The sequence below is a fragment of the Hevea brasiliensis genome, chromosome 2 (assembly GCF_030052815.1).
Source record: "Hevea brasiliensis isolate MT/VB/25A 57/8 chromosome 2, ASM3005281v1, whole genome shotgun sequence".
Taxonomy (NCBI): domain Eukaryota; kingdom Viridiplantae; phylum Streptophyta; class Magnoliopsida; order Malpighiales; family Euphorbiaceae; genus Hevea; species Hevea brasiliensis.
Window position 1 is genome coordinate 111,127,974 of NC_079494.1, and position 13,079 is coordinate 111,141,052.

The 13,079-nt window shown below is 36.2% G+C and overlaps 2 protein-coding genes across 2 annotated transcripts; both read right to left on the reverse strand.

The window, feature by feature from the left end:
* Positions 1 to 155: 155 nt before the first annotated feature.
* Positions 156 to 7,460, reverse strand: LOC110665541 (NPL4-like protein 1). Its single transcript, XM_021825715.2, has 2 exons — positions 6,329 to 7,460; positions 156 to 610 (listed from the first exon to the last, which is right to left on the reverse strand). The coding sequence occupies exons 1-2, from the start codon at positions 7,310 to 7,312 to the stop codon at positions 359 to 361; spliced, it is 1,236 nt and encodes a 411-aa protein (XP_021681407.2). The 5' UTR covers positions 7,313 to 7,460; the 3' UTR covers positions 156 to 358.
* A 309-nt stretch (positions 7,461 to 7,769) lies between these two features.
* Positions 7,770 to 9,417, reverse strand: LOC110665584 (peroxidase 3). Its single transcript, XM_021825783.2, has 4 exons — positions 8,985 to 9,417; positions 8,649 to 8,840; positions 8,393 to 8,558; positions 7,770 to 8,298 (listed from the first exon to the last, which is right to left on the reverse strand). Exons 1-4 carry the CDS (start codon positions 9,189 to 9,191, stop codon positions 7,892 to 7,894), a joined length of 972 nt encoding a protein of 323 aa, XP_021681475.2. The 5' UTR covers positions 9,192 to 9,417; the 3' UTR covers positions 7,770 to 7,891.
* Between the last annotated feature and the right edge of the window lie 3,662 nt (positions 9,418 to 13,079).

The window sequence follows — 13,079 nt, forward strand, 5'->3', positions numbered from 1 at the left end:
CAAATCCCACCGGTAAGTTTTGCCACTCCCCAGGACTTACTTATAAATTACCCTTTTCAAAACAACGGTCGTACCCATGTAAATACCAACTAATTGCTTAACAATTAAAGCACGTCAACTAACAAACACAACCTGATTTCAGCAACACAAGAAGATAAACATCAAATCCCGGACACCTTAATTTAAATAGATAAACTGGCAGTACATATAGACATTGTGTAATTTAAGTTGCTGGGGCATCTGTGCCCCTCCTTGCCACCAAGTGGCAGCACAAATAAATTCAGATTGCTCCAGGGCCCAATTTAACCAAATGCATAGTTCCAGGTTTTGCGATTTTGTCTGTATGTATCTGTGCAGTTCAAGAAGCATTTGCCATGGAAACAATTATGAGTTGGTAACCTTCTGGGACTGTTGCCTGTGTTTGCACACACTCTGCTAATGCAGGAACATCATTGAGATCTAGAAACCTGGCCACAAAGAGCAGCAGATGAAAATCAGAAATTCTTTTCACAAATGGAAGATTCTTTGTACGGTCCAGATGATTCTTCAACGCCCTCTCTGTCACTTGGTTGATCCTATTCTCAATGGGAAAAGATGATGAAAGAGGACCCTGCATTCAATAAGCCATAAAAAATAAAAAATAAAAATAAAAATAAAAAAAAAGAGGTCAGCAAAGCTCTCCAGAACATGCAAAGCAAATAAGTAACATCATCAGAGCAATAGATGGAATCATCCAAGTTTGCGATGTTGGTATTAATATCTTGCACAATCAATATAATACAGAATGAGAGAAGAACAGAAAAAGGAATTAATAGAGAACGATGCAATCAAATGTTTAGTATTGTTCACTCTTTTTGAACATCATCACATTAACTCAATATTTTCTTTCTGCTTTGCATCTCTAATTCTCTATTAACATTATGGATTCCCCAACTCAACTCAATTCAACTCAACTCAACTCAATTAAGCCTTTATCCTAAAAATTTGAGGTCAGCTATATGGATTCTTTTTCTCCACTCTAAACGATTTTGGGTTAAATCCTCGAAAATATGTAATGCTTCTAGGTCATGTTGTACTACTCTCTTCCAAGTCAGTTTAGGTCTACCCCTTCTTTTCTTTCTATTCTCTCACTTAATGTGTTCTACTTGTCTAACTAGAGCCTCTGCATGTTTATGCTTCACATGACCAAACCACCTCAATCACACTTCTCTCAACTTATCCTCAATTGGCACCACTCCTACCTTTTCTCTAATACTCTCATCACGGACTTTATCTAGTCTAGTATGGCCACTCATCCACTTTAACATTCTCATGTCCGCAACTCTTATCTTAGACACATACGACTCCTTTAATGGCCAATATTCACTACCATATAACATGGCCGGTTGTATTGCTGTACAGTAAAATTTTCCTTTCAACTTATTGGGAATCTTGTGATCACATAAAACTCTTGTGGCTCATCTCCTCTTCAGCTATCCGGTTTTAATCCTATGAGTAACATCCTCCCCACATCTCTCATCTACTTGAAGGACTGAGCCGAGATATTTAAAATGATTACTTTGAGACAATACCACTCCATCCAAACTAACTCCTTCCCTATCACCAGTTCGGCCTTCACTGAACTTGTAATGCATGTATTCTGTCTTTGTTCTACTTAACTTAAAGCCCTTTGACTCTAAAATACTTCTCCAACGCTCTAGCTTTCTATTGACTCCTTCTCGCGTCTCATCTATTATAACTATATCATCCGCAAACATCATGCACCAAGGAATACTCTCTTGTATATGTTTCGTCAATTCATCTAAAACTAATGTAAAAATGTAAGGACTTACAGCTGAACCTTGGTGTAATCCAAATGAGATAGGAAAATCTCTTATGTTCCCTCTCACTGTACGCACAATAGTAATTGCTTATTCATATATATCTTGCAACACTTGTATATACCTAATAAATACCCTCTTTTGTTCTAACACTCTCCATAAGACATCTCTTGGAACACTATCATAAACCTTCTCCGAATCGATAAAAACCATGTGTAGATTTTTCTTCACATCTCTATATTTCTAATGAGAAAAATCGCTTCCATATTTGAACGACCGGACGTGAAGCCAAATTGATTGAGAGAGATAAAAGTATCATGAGGTAGTCGATGTTCCACAACTCTCTCCCACAACTTCATAGTATGACTCATGAGTTTAATTCCTCTATAGTTTGAACAACTCTGTATGTCTTCCTTATTTTTAAAAATAGGTACTAAAATACTCCTCCATTCATCAAGCATTTTTTTTTAGTTTAAAATATTATTAAACAATTTAGTTAACCATGCCACTCCCATATCTCCCAAACACTTCCACACTTCAATTGGTATTTCATCAGATTCACAGGCTTTACCCGCTTTCATTCTCTTAAGTGCTTCCTTTACTTCTAAAGAACTAATTCTTCTAGTATAATTCACGTTCTTTTCTATTGCTCTGTAGTCTATATCCACGCTATTACTATTTTGATTATTATTAAAGAGATTATCAAAATAATTTCTCCATCTTTCTTCAATGTCCTCATCTTTCACCAATATTTTCCTTCTTTATCCTTAATGCACCTAACGTTATTGAGATCTTGATATTTCTTTTCTCCCATCCTTGCTAATCTATAAATATATATCTTTCTCTCCTTCTTTAGTTTCAAATTTCTCATATAACTTTTCAAAGGCCTGCGATCTTGCTTTACTAATTGCCTTTTTTGCCTCTTTCTTTGTTATCTTGTACTGTTCATATACCTCACTATTATCACACTTAAGTAATTTTTTTATACCATTTCCTCTTTCTATTCACTGTCTTTTGTACTTTCTCATTCCATCACCATCTCTCTTTTGAGAGTGATCCATGTCCTCTAGACTCTCCAAATACTTTTCTAGCTACTCCTCTAATCTTTGATGTCATCTGTATCCACATACCATTGGCCTTCATATCCAGCTTCCATGCTTCAGACTCGAGAAGCTCATTTTTGAACTTCACTTGCTTTATTCCTTTTAACTCCCACTACTTTGTTTGGGCTACAATATTTCTTCTAACTTTACTTGAATTGTTCATAAACTTGACGTGTAAGACCACTAACCAATATTGACTTTTTAAAGCCTCTCCAGGAATGACTTTGCAATCCTTGCTTAGAGCTCTATTTGTCTTCCTGGTTAAGAGGAAATCAATTTGGCTTCTATGTTGCCCACTTTTGAAAGTCACTAAATGTGACTCTCTTTTTAGAAAGTTGGTATTTGCTAGTATTAGGTCGTATGCCATAGCAAAATCCAGGATGCTTTTTCCCTCCTCATTTCGGATGCTAAAACTAAAACCTCCATGAACTTTCTCATAATCTTGCCTATCACTTCCTAAATGTCCATTCAAATTTCCACCGATGAAAACATTCTCTTCATTCGGTATGTTTTGCATTAGATCATCCATATCTTCACAAAATATTTATTTACTCTCACTGTCTAGTCCTATTTGTGGGGCATAATCACTAACTACATTTATTGTTTCTCCTTTTAGTACTAGCTTTACTAATATAATTCTATCTCCTACTCTTTTCACACCTATTACAGCATCCTTCAATGTCCTGTCTATGATTATGCCCACTCCGTTCTTGTTTCTCTCCTTTCTGGTAAACCACAGTTTGTACCTTGAATTACCTACCCACTTCTTTGCTTTTCTCTCCTACCCATTTAGTCTCCTGAATACAAACAGTATTCACCCTTCTCCTTTCTAAGGTATCCACAAGCTCCATTAATTTTCCTGTAAGTGATCCAACATTCCAAGTATCAATCATGATTCTCCTCCTATCCTGCTCCTTCCTAATTGATCTCCTTTTATAATATCTTCTATTGTTCTCTATGCCTATCTTGTGTTCTATTTCACTATCTATTCTACTATATGTCCTATGGACTAACTTCTTTACTCACACCCGTCCATGATGTGGGAACCCTTGCTCATTTAACACCACACCCAGGCGCCGGCATGGGGCGTCACTTTTGGTAAATGCCCTACAACCTTGCATATTTCTCACTACACTTGGGCTCCGATGTAGCGCGTTGTAAGTAGAGAATAAAATGGTTACTCCTACTTAATGTTTGATGATAAAAATCTAAAAGAAGAAGTGTCACAAACTTATAAAGTCATAGTGTTCTCAAGTCTTGTTATACAACAAACTAGAAGTGTATTTGCATTAAGGATACATGCATGGCAAATTGGTCTTTATAAAGGCCCACTAGAGTCACGTCCCATTGGTTTTCTCAATGGATCAATTCATTTGTGCACTTGAATTTCTACATTAAATATATGGAACCCAAATTGCATGTATGATGAAGACACCCAATTTCCATTTCATGCAGTGGCCAAATTTAGAGTTCCAACCTCCATGTCAATCCTATTGCCAGGTGAGGTGACCAGGGGATTGGTCCTTCGAATGGACTTCATGCTATGCAAATAGTACTGCATTTTTCCCCTTTCCCCTACAAATGTAATGGATAGACAACTTTGTTTTACATGGTATTTTCAAGGCAATAAATACAGCTCCACAAAACACACATTGGTCATTTTATTCCAAGCTAAAGAGATGGATCAGAATCTGATATTTGCATCGCAAGAAATGGACAGAAATGCAAATACCAAAATTTTGATTCACCAATTTCATACAAAATTTTAGCCTTGCATTTTGAAACAATTGATTTCGAAAGCCTATGTGTCATTTTAGCGCAGATAGAATGCCTCCTGCATCACCACTGATGTTTCTATGTCATCCCCTATGTGATTTCACTTGGCTAGGAGAAAGAATAAAGTTAAGACCAAACTCAATAAATTTTAAGGCGCACTTCTTAACGACTAAGTAGCTTGGATACTCATATAGGCAAGCATTTATTTCCAGATAGAATTGCATATCTAATATTTTCAGTTGTACTGTCTAAATCATCACAAGCAAATACTTAGTGAGTACACCTTAAGGATCAATATTCAGCTCAAGGTGGTTAAAAGCGCAAGGCAGACTCAAACCGATGCATCAACCCATTGCTTAAAGTGCAAAGTGCAAAACAAAAGCTCACTTCATTGAAGGAAGCACAAAATTATTAAAAAATTAACTAATAATATAATATGGAAACAAAACACAATCCTCTATATAAAATTTAACCCCTTAAGAAATCATCAAACATCTAAAAGTTTTTAGCATTCAAAATCATAGTTATGACCTAGAGATTATCACTACATTTCCCATCAAAGTCCTCAACACTTTCAACCTCTTCTCCAAAATAAGATCCATTTCCATCAAAACCATCATCTAAATTAGTCTAAACATCTTCCAATGCTGCCCTTGAAGTTGAGGCTCTTTGCACTTCACTTTTTTTTTTTTTTTTTTTTTGCGCGCTTTGCTCTCTAAGAGCAAAAAACCCTCGCTTCACTAAATGCGCTTCACTTTGCATGTGTAAAAGCACTTTCCTATTAGTCGCTACACTTTGCGCTTCTGTGCTTTTGACTACACTGATGCAGCTTGATTTTGGCATAGAATAAAAACATAATTGTAACACCACACATGCAGATGCATGCCTAACCAATAATCCCATGATACAGTTACACATATCTTATTTTTGGATTTCCCACATTGCTGCATCTGCTATCTGTCAGATTTACATCTGGCATTCCTAGCAACTCTTCATACCATGAATATGATTGAATCAGTCACAGGATTTAAACTGAGCGAACATAATCTCCTAGACACCAACTGATAATTCCTTTTATCATGATTAACTTGCTAACTACTGCCATTATTTTATCCCTCTCCCTCCCTCTTGACTATATCCAAAGCCAACCTTTAACCCTAAAAAGAATTATGTCCCAACTAGGTCTGAAGTGAGGCACAAAGAACATCACACAATGTTCATCATGCGACCCTCAACTTGATCTAACTTTTTTTAACTACATTTTACTATTTTTATTTGGTAAGTTTTGAATTCTTTCCTTTACTACAAATAGGATGTTAGAGTCTTTAATGATGTGAAATAAATCAAATATCAAGGAAAGCCTGGAATGATAGGAAATAAATCCAAGCAACCTAAGCTAATGAAACTAGCATCTATACCATCATCGTTATGAAGCTACATGTCAAAATGCTCAATAAAGCAAAGAACATGGGCAATCAATAAACGCCAATCGGCCCAATCCTAGAAAAGTAGGATTGAGCTTACCAAGAACAGAAAATGTATGCCCCAAAATAGAAATCATCAAAAATACCAAAATCATAAAATAAACATTAAATGATAGACAAAGCAGAATAGAGAAGCAAAACTAACCGCATGATCGAGAATCTTAACTACGGCCAAGAAAAAATCATTATCAACCTCCCTAACATCCTTTCCTCCAACAACAACATCCTTATTCATTTTTGACAACTTAGGATCCATATCCTCCCCAATCTCTGTCTCAAACCACTTTTCCTTAAACAGTTTAATACAAGTATCACTCATCTGAAACGCCTCAAAATGCACATCGGCTCCACCATCTTCATTCACTTCCAGTTTCACCACTGCTGTCACCCACTCCTTCAACTCACTCTCTGCATGCAGTTCTGCAGCCTGCAGAACCTCTCTGTTGGACAAAGTGTAATCTTTCTTGTCCTGCGTTATCGTCTGTGTAAATATAAACCCCACTCTCCTCATCCCTAAACCCGCTGCGATCGCATCCACCAAATTCTCTTCATGGGGATCCCTTAAAAGCATGAGAATTTCCTCTGTGCCCTGCTGGGGCGGCTCATATATAAAATTCACTTCCACTTTCCCTTCCTCAGACACCGTTCCATACATAAACCCGCCCCTTTTCACAGCAAATGCAAGCGTCTCGTTAACATACTGCTGGAATGCATTGGCACATTCCCGATCGAAAGACACCGAATCACAATGAGGATTTTCTTGTCTGGTAACTCGCATTTGTTTGGCAATTAGGTCATCCATAGTCATCTTGCGGCCGAAGGATCCAGCGGGATGAATAGCGGGTCCAGCTATGGTCCTCTCGCCCTCATAGGCCAAGAAGACAATAGAGCCATGCACAAAGTTGAGGGCAGACAGAGGGGTATTGGGGTCAGACATGTCAGAGAATTTGAGGAGATCAGAAGGGGTTTTGGCCAAGAGTAGGTTTTGGTTAGTAGACAGGGTTTGGTTATGAATTGGAATTTGAAGCTGGTTTTTAATTAGGGTTTTGAGCTGGGAAACGGTAATGTTGGAGTTGTCGACGGAGACGCGCTCAAGGCCGTCTCGGCTACGGATTCTAAGCATCATCATGGCAGGTGAAGATCAAAAGATGCGATCCGTGAATTAGGAAATTTTGAAGAGTTTTGAGGGATTTATGGAGGGAATTGAAGAGAACTAATGCTTGGAGTGCAGAAAACGAAAGCTTTTTGCACAGCTTGCTTAATGTGAAAGACGGCATAGAGGACACGGAAGTTATATTATTTCCTGAAGAATGTGGAAAACGATACCGTTTGCGTGTCTTTTTCCCGGCTCCGCTGGAAGTCTGGAACGCACAAGTGAGCAACTGGGCCCAATAAACCCAAACTCTCTGAAACCGCATTAGGCCCAATGTGAGGCTTAAATATTTTTATCCTTTTTTTTATAACAGAATTTGCAGTCAAAAGGTTGGATATCATGCACTTGTAATTATTAGATTTTAGTATAATTATTGATTTTAATTTTCATCATAAAATACTCAATTTTAGTTTTTTACTTTAATAAAATCGCTAAAATTATATTTATAAGGACCTTGTTACAATAAAATTTAGCGTTGGTAACTTAATAAAAATATAACGACATTTTGAATTATATATAAAATTGAAGAAAACGCAGGCAGGCAGAAGGAATCTCTCAGGAATTGACCACACTGCACTTGTTCCTTATCTCCCCTTCAGTGCCAGTAAGAACCTGAATGGCTCCCAACCTCTTCATTGACTCTGCAAACTCTGTGAAGAAAACTCGCGAGTCAACCAACTCTCCAGCAATATTGCTTGCGATCTTGTTTGTTAGAAGGGCTGCATCGGATTGGAATAGACCCTTGTGCTGGTTAAGGATAACAAAGTAATGACTATCGAAGTTTAAAGAGCTGCCAGGATCCATCTCTACAGTGGTGGTCGTGTCACTAAGACTTTGACATTTGGTCTTCAAAAAAGCTGCGTAGGTGGAGTTCAGGGAAGGGTCTTGGTCGCCTTTGCCTGTGAAATTGTAGAGCCTGTTGCTGAAGAGATTGCAGTGGCCTACGCCAATGGTGTGTCCACCTACAAGATTCCAATGTGTTTGTTAGTCCCCGATCCATAGATATGTGATCACTTTTTAATTAATATCCTGGCAATATCAATATATAAGATATACCTGATAGTACAACTAGATCATGGACGTTGAGACCCTTGCTGTTGAAATTTTGCAAAAGGGAGGAGAAGTTGAAGAAGGGCGAAGGAATGTTAGAAAAGACATCGGAAGCTAATGAAACATTGCCGTCTCTTCTGCCAGTAAGCACTTCCCACATTGGTTTTTGGAACTGCACGAGAAGAAATGGATGCATTTAATGTTATGGGACACACAACAATTTGTATAAACATGAAAAGACTTTTTGTTTTCAACTTATTACTTGGAAGGAAACCGAGTCCCTAGCAGCCAAGGCCAAGATGTCAGCACAAGATACAACTCCTGGACACGCCTTCTCTATATCTGATTTTATGGCATCAATAACATCAAATCCTGCCAAAGATAGGTTTGGAATTGCATCTTTCTCCGCAGTGCTATTTGCAGTGGAATTTAGTAAAATGGAGCCATCGCAACCCTAAAATTTAATTTCCAAAAGTGTGCTAGAAGTTAGTGACAAATTCTTTCTGTTTGGATAACAAGAAAACTTTCATGGAACATCTTATCTTCTAGTGAAAGACTAACATAAGCATGCATGCATGGAGAAAATTGCACGTCTTACCCTAACAAAACAGTCATGAAAATGCATTCTTAAAAGCTTTGCAGGCAAGATGGGGTTGCTTGAGACGTGGCTCCAGGTCACACTTCTGACAATATCCTTTGCTTGAGGACAGGATTTCTTGTAGAATTGCTTCCTCAAACCACCTCCTTGACAAACCCCAATCACACTCAAAACAACCACCCAAACAAAGAGTAAAAGGGTCTTCATGTTTAAGACTTTTGAGTGATTAATTCTCAAATTCAGCTTCTTCTAGTATACGAAAGCAATCGTGATTCAAATTGTATATCGATCTACAATGCAGTGGTACCAACTCCTTGTTCCTTTTATACTCGTGTAATGGAATCTTTGTATCTGAACTCCAGATAATCAATGCATATTCGACATATAATCTAAGGGGGGCTGAAGTTGAAACTTGGTTTTCGTATTTATATAATTCCATGAATCCACCACAACCGATATCTCTTTTTCAAAACTAAAGATAAGCATCGACGCTCAGGGCAACTATTTAAAAAAAGTCGAAAAGCATTATCCATGCTGTGATTAGTTAGTTTAGCATGACCTTGAGCACACAATATTATGATAATCCGTTCCAGGTCAAACTTCTACATACGCACTGAATTATTATTTTTCTTTTTTGTTCCTTCCCAATACACGAAATTTGACTTAAGGATACAAATTAAAGTAAAATTTAATTTATTGTCTCCTTATTCATTTAAAATAAAACTTAGGATAAGGATAAACATATATTTTTGTTTTTAATAATTTTTAAAAATTAGTATATGAAGGCAAAATATTAAAGTTTTTATATAACCTCAAGACCAATGCTACTACGAACCTGCATACTTTAGTCTTGTTTGACATTGAATTTCAGAGCCTGAAACTGTTTTTCTGAATAAAAATATCATTTTAAATGCTATTGAGAAAAATAATTTAGAAAAAACTATTTTATTATTTTAGTGTTCTTATAACTAAAACTGATCAAATTTAATTTTTAATTATTTTTAACACTCTCTAACTAGTATATTTAAAAAAATAATTTTTTGAACAGCAATTTCCACAGCAATGCCAAATAGGCCCTTTGATAATGATCATCAATGTAAAACTCTGCATGCTCTTAAACCCTTTCCGTGATTACCCTATAACCCATATATGCTGAAAGTATTGTGCACTTTGAATCACTTTAAATTTATCTCTAATTTATTAACTCTTAAACATTGCCATTAACTTAAATATTGAAGTTAAGGAAGCTCAATTTGTCTCTTTGACCATTACTTGCCTTGTAGATCAATTCCTATCTACTCATAAAGACCCCTTCAGCCCATATAGTAGTCGTCACTAATAACTAGTGATTGTAGGAGCTCGATCATTATGTATTTTAAGCCATGTGACACTCAATTAAGGGCTCACTAGATCACACAATTATCAAGAGTAATTCAAACCGATGTCATAAACTTAACTTTTAGATTTTTCAGTTAACTAACTCGAATTGATTCGAAAATCAAAATCATGATATAAAGAAAACAATAATATTTAATTCATTTTCATAACTTAATTATAAAGATAGAAACTATGACATGAAATTTTATCCACACAATTTATAAAAATAATTTTTTTTGGGAGATAATTTTATGGTTTCTTTACCCATAATTCTTGTAGTGTCATTTCATATACTCATTAGAATTGCAATTTTTGTTATTAAATTAAGTCTGCCAATGTTAAGACAGTTGCTCCATTGCCTTTGTATTTGCTAGGACAAGGAATTAATAAAAGTGAAACTTGCATAGACAGAAGTTGAAAGCATTAGGGATTGGATAATGCCCTACAATTATAAACAACTAATATAATATTATGCTCTATGGTACATGGGCTGGCGTGATTTACTAATGGTTTGCATATTACCCTTACAGCTGATTAATTAAATGAGTACAATATTATTTCCTTAATGGGTTTGCTAAATTTGGAGTATTTATCTGATAAGGTCAAAGTGCAGTGCCATTGTTAGCTTCAATAATCTTCCTCCACACATGCCGTGAAATTTGTGTCCAATGAAACCTGGCAGACCAAAATTTGTTAATACAGCATCTGTTTCTATTATTCTTACATCCTTGTCAATTGCTTACCTGGATCATAGCTCACCGCCTGTGTACAGCAGGATTTTAGTGCCTTGGGGGAATGAATGTCATAGCTTCTTGTCTGTGTACAGCAGGCTTAGCCATTCAGGATTTTAACTAATTTCTAAATGAGTAGAACCTTTTTTTTTCCTTGCCCCTTCCCAATTATATATATATATATTGGAAGCTAGGGGGAAGCATGGCTCAAATAACATTTTGCACTACAATCATGCACCCAATTGCGCAACTATACTGTAACAACCCAAAAATTTAAAACAATAATAATAATAATAAATAAATAAATAAATAAATAAATTAGAGTTAATTTGGTAAATGAGAATAAAATAATTAAAATTTTCCTAGACTATATTTATTTTTATCATTATTAGAATTTTATCAAATTTTAACATAATAAAAGATTATTTTGGACCTAATTGTAAACCCCTGAAAAGTTGGAGGACTAATTGTGTAATTAGAAGTTAAAAAAAGAAAACAAAAAAATTTTTCTCTCCGTCACCCTCTCCCCCTCACCTTCTCCCTCTCACTCCTCACCTCGGAGGAAGAGAAAGAGAGAGAAGAAAGGGAAGGAAAGAAAGAAGAGAGAGAGCGATCCAAGGTGCCACCAACCCCCCCCCCCGAACCCAGCTCCATTTTCCGACCAGCCATGCCCAGAATGGTGGAGTTTCCGGCGAGTTTCGAAGAGAGAGAAAGAGGAGAGAGAAAGTGACGGCAGTAGCTTTCCGGCCACTTTTACGACGATCCGATGAATCGAGGCCACCGATGGACTCGAGATCTTCGAGATAGGACTAGTCCCGTCCGACGGACACCGCTTGAAAAAGGCGATAATCAGTGAGATTTTCCAACTTTTTCGATTTCTAAAATTTAAAAATAATTTTATGATAATTATTAACAAAATTTGGACTTAATTTAGGTGCGATCGGATCGAGGATAGCTCAGCATTTTCAACAGATCCGAACACGGTCAATATTACAATCCTAGCATTTGTGTCGAATTGGCATAGGTAAACCCGAACTCCAAGTTGCTCATTTTCGATGAATATCGATTTAGAATAAAATTCATAAAATATTCGTGGATGATTGAAAAATTATAATTCTTTTTGCAATAGTCTTATAATATTATTAAGGACCGCGGGGCAAAATTTTAGAATTTTCAGAGCATGTTTGAGTGGATTTTTGCAAAATGTCGATTATAGGGACTAAAACGTAATTTTTAAGATTTTGAGTATTATCTGATTTGGAGGGCCCAGGAGGGGCCATGTGATATTGATGAGATGTGATTGTGAAAATTGAGAATCTAGAAGTGTTATTTGAGCCTTTGTTAGGTAGGTCTAAATCTCACGGATTTTCTGCATGAAATTAGGCATCTATTGCCTCTTTAGAGTTTTATCTTAACTTAGTACTAATAAATTTATAATTTAATTATTAGGTGATCGAGTTTTTACGCATCCAACAATAGTCATCGATTGAGTAAAATATTAATTTTAATTGTAATTTCGATATTATTATATGTTATGCCCATGCATCACTTATATGCATATATTTATGTAGTTAAACTCTAGGCACGATTTATGTTGCATTCATTGATGTGCCATGGATGTTGTTGTGGTAATTTGGGTGATGTGGTGTGGACTATGGATAGGATCCTTCGAGGGGTAGTCACGGCTTGAGTAATTGTTGGGACCCTCGATTTGGTTATTAAGTGGAAGTCCGAGCTTGAGTAATGTTGGATTTAAGAGAATATGTTATGATTGATACTACAGGTGTGTGAGTGCTCCAAATTACCTTTTGATGTTATGATGTGAAAATGTTGTTGATGTTGCATTTCACTGTGCATTAGTTCTAGATAGTTATAGAGATTATGGTTAAAATTGATATTTTACTCTCAATATTTTGAGGAGTTATTTTTTCTTCCTCGCAAGTTTAACGTCGATTATTTAATTGTATTATTATACTCAAAATTTATA

What these genes read in the sequence shown, in the direction of transcription:
- LOC110665541 (XM_021825715.2), bottom strand. Translation starts at nt 7,312, where the DNA reads ATGATGATGCTTAGAATCCGTAGCCGAGACGGCCTTGAGCGCGTCTCC. An exon ending in TTAAGATTCTCGATCATGCG is followed by an intron (nt 611 to 6,328) that starts GTTAGTTTTGCT and finishes TATTGAATGCAG; the next exon opens with GGTCCTCTTTCATCATCTTT.
- LOC110665584 (XM_021825783.2), bottom strand. Translation starts at nt 9,191, where the DNA reads ATGAAGACCCTTTTACTCTTTGTTTGGGTGGTTGTTTTGAGTGTGATT. An exon ending in TTCATGACTGTTTTGTTAGG is followed by an intron (nt 8,841 to 8,984) that starts GTAAGACGTGCA and finishes ATTAAATTTTAG; the next exon opens with GGTTGCGATGGCTCCATTTT. An exon ending in TGATCTAGTTGTACTATCAG is followed by an intron (nt 8,299 to 8,392) that starts GTATATCTTATA and finishes GGAATCTTGTAG; the next exon opens with GTGGACACACCATTGGCGTA.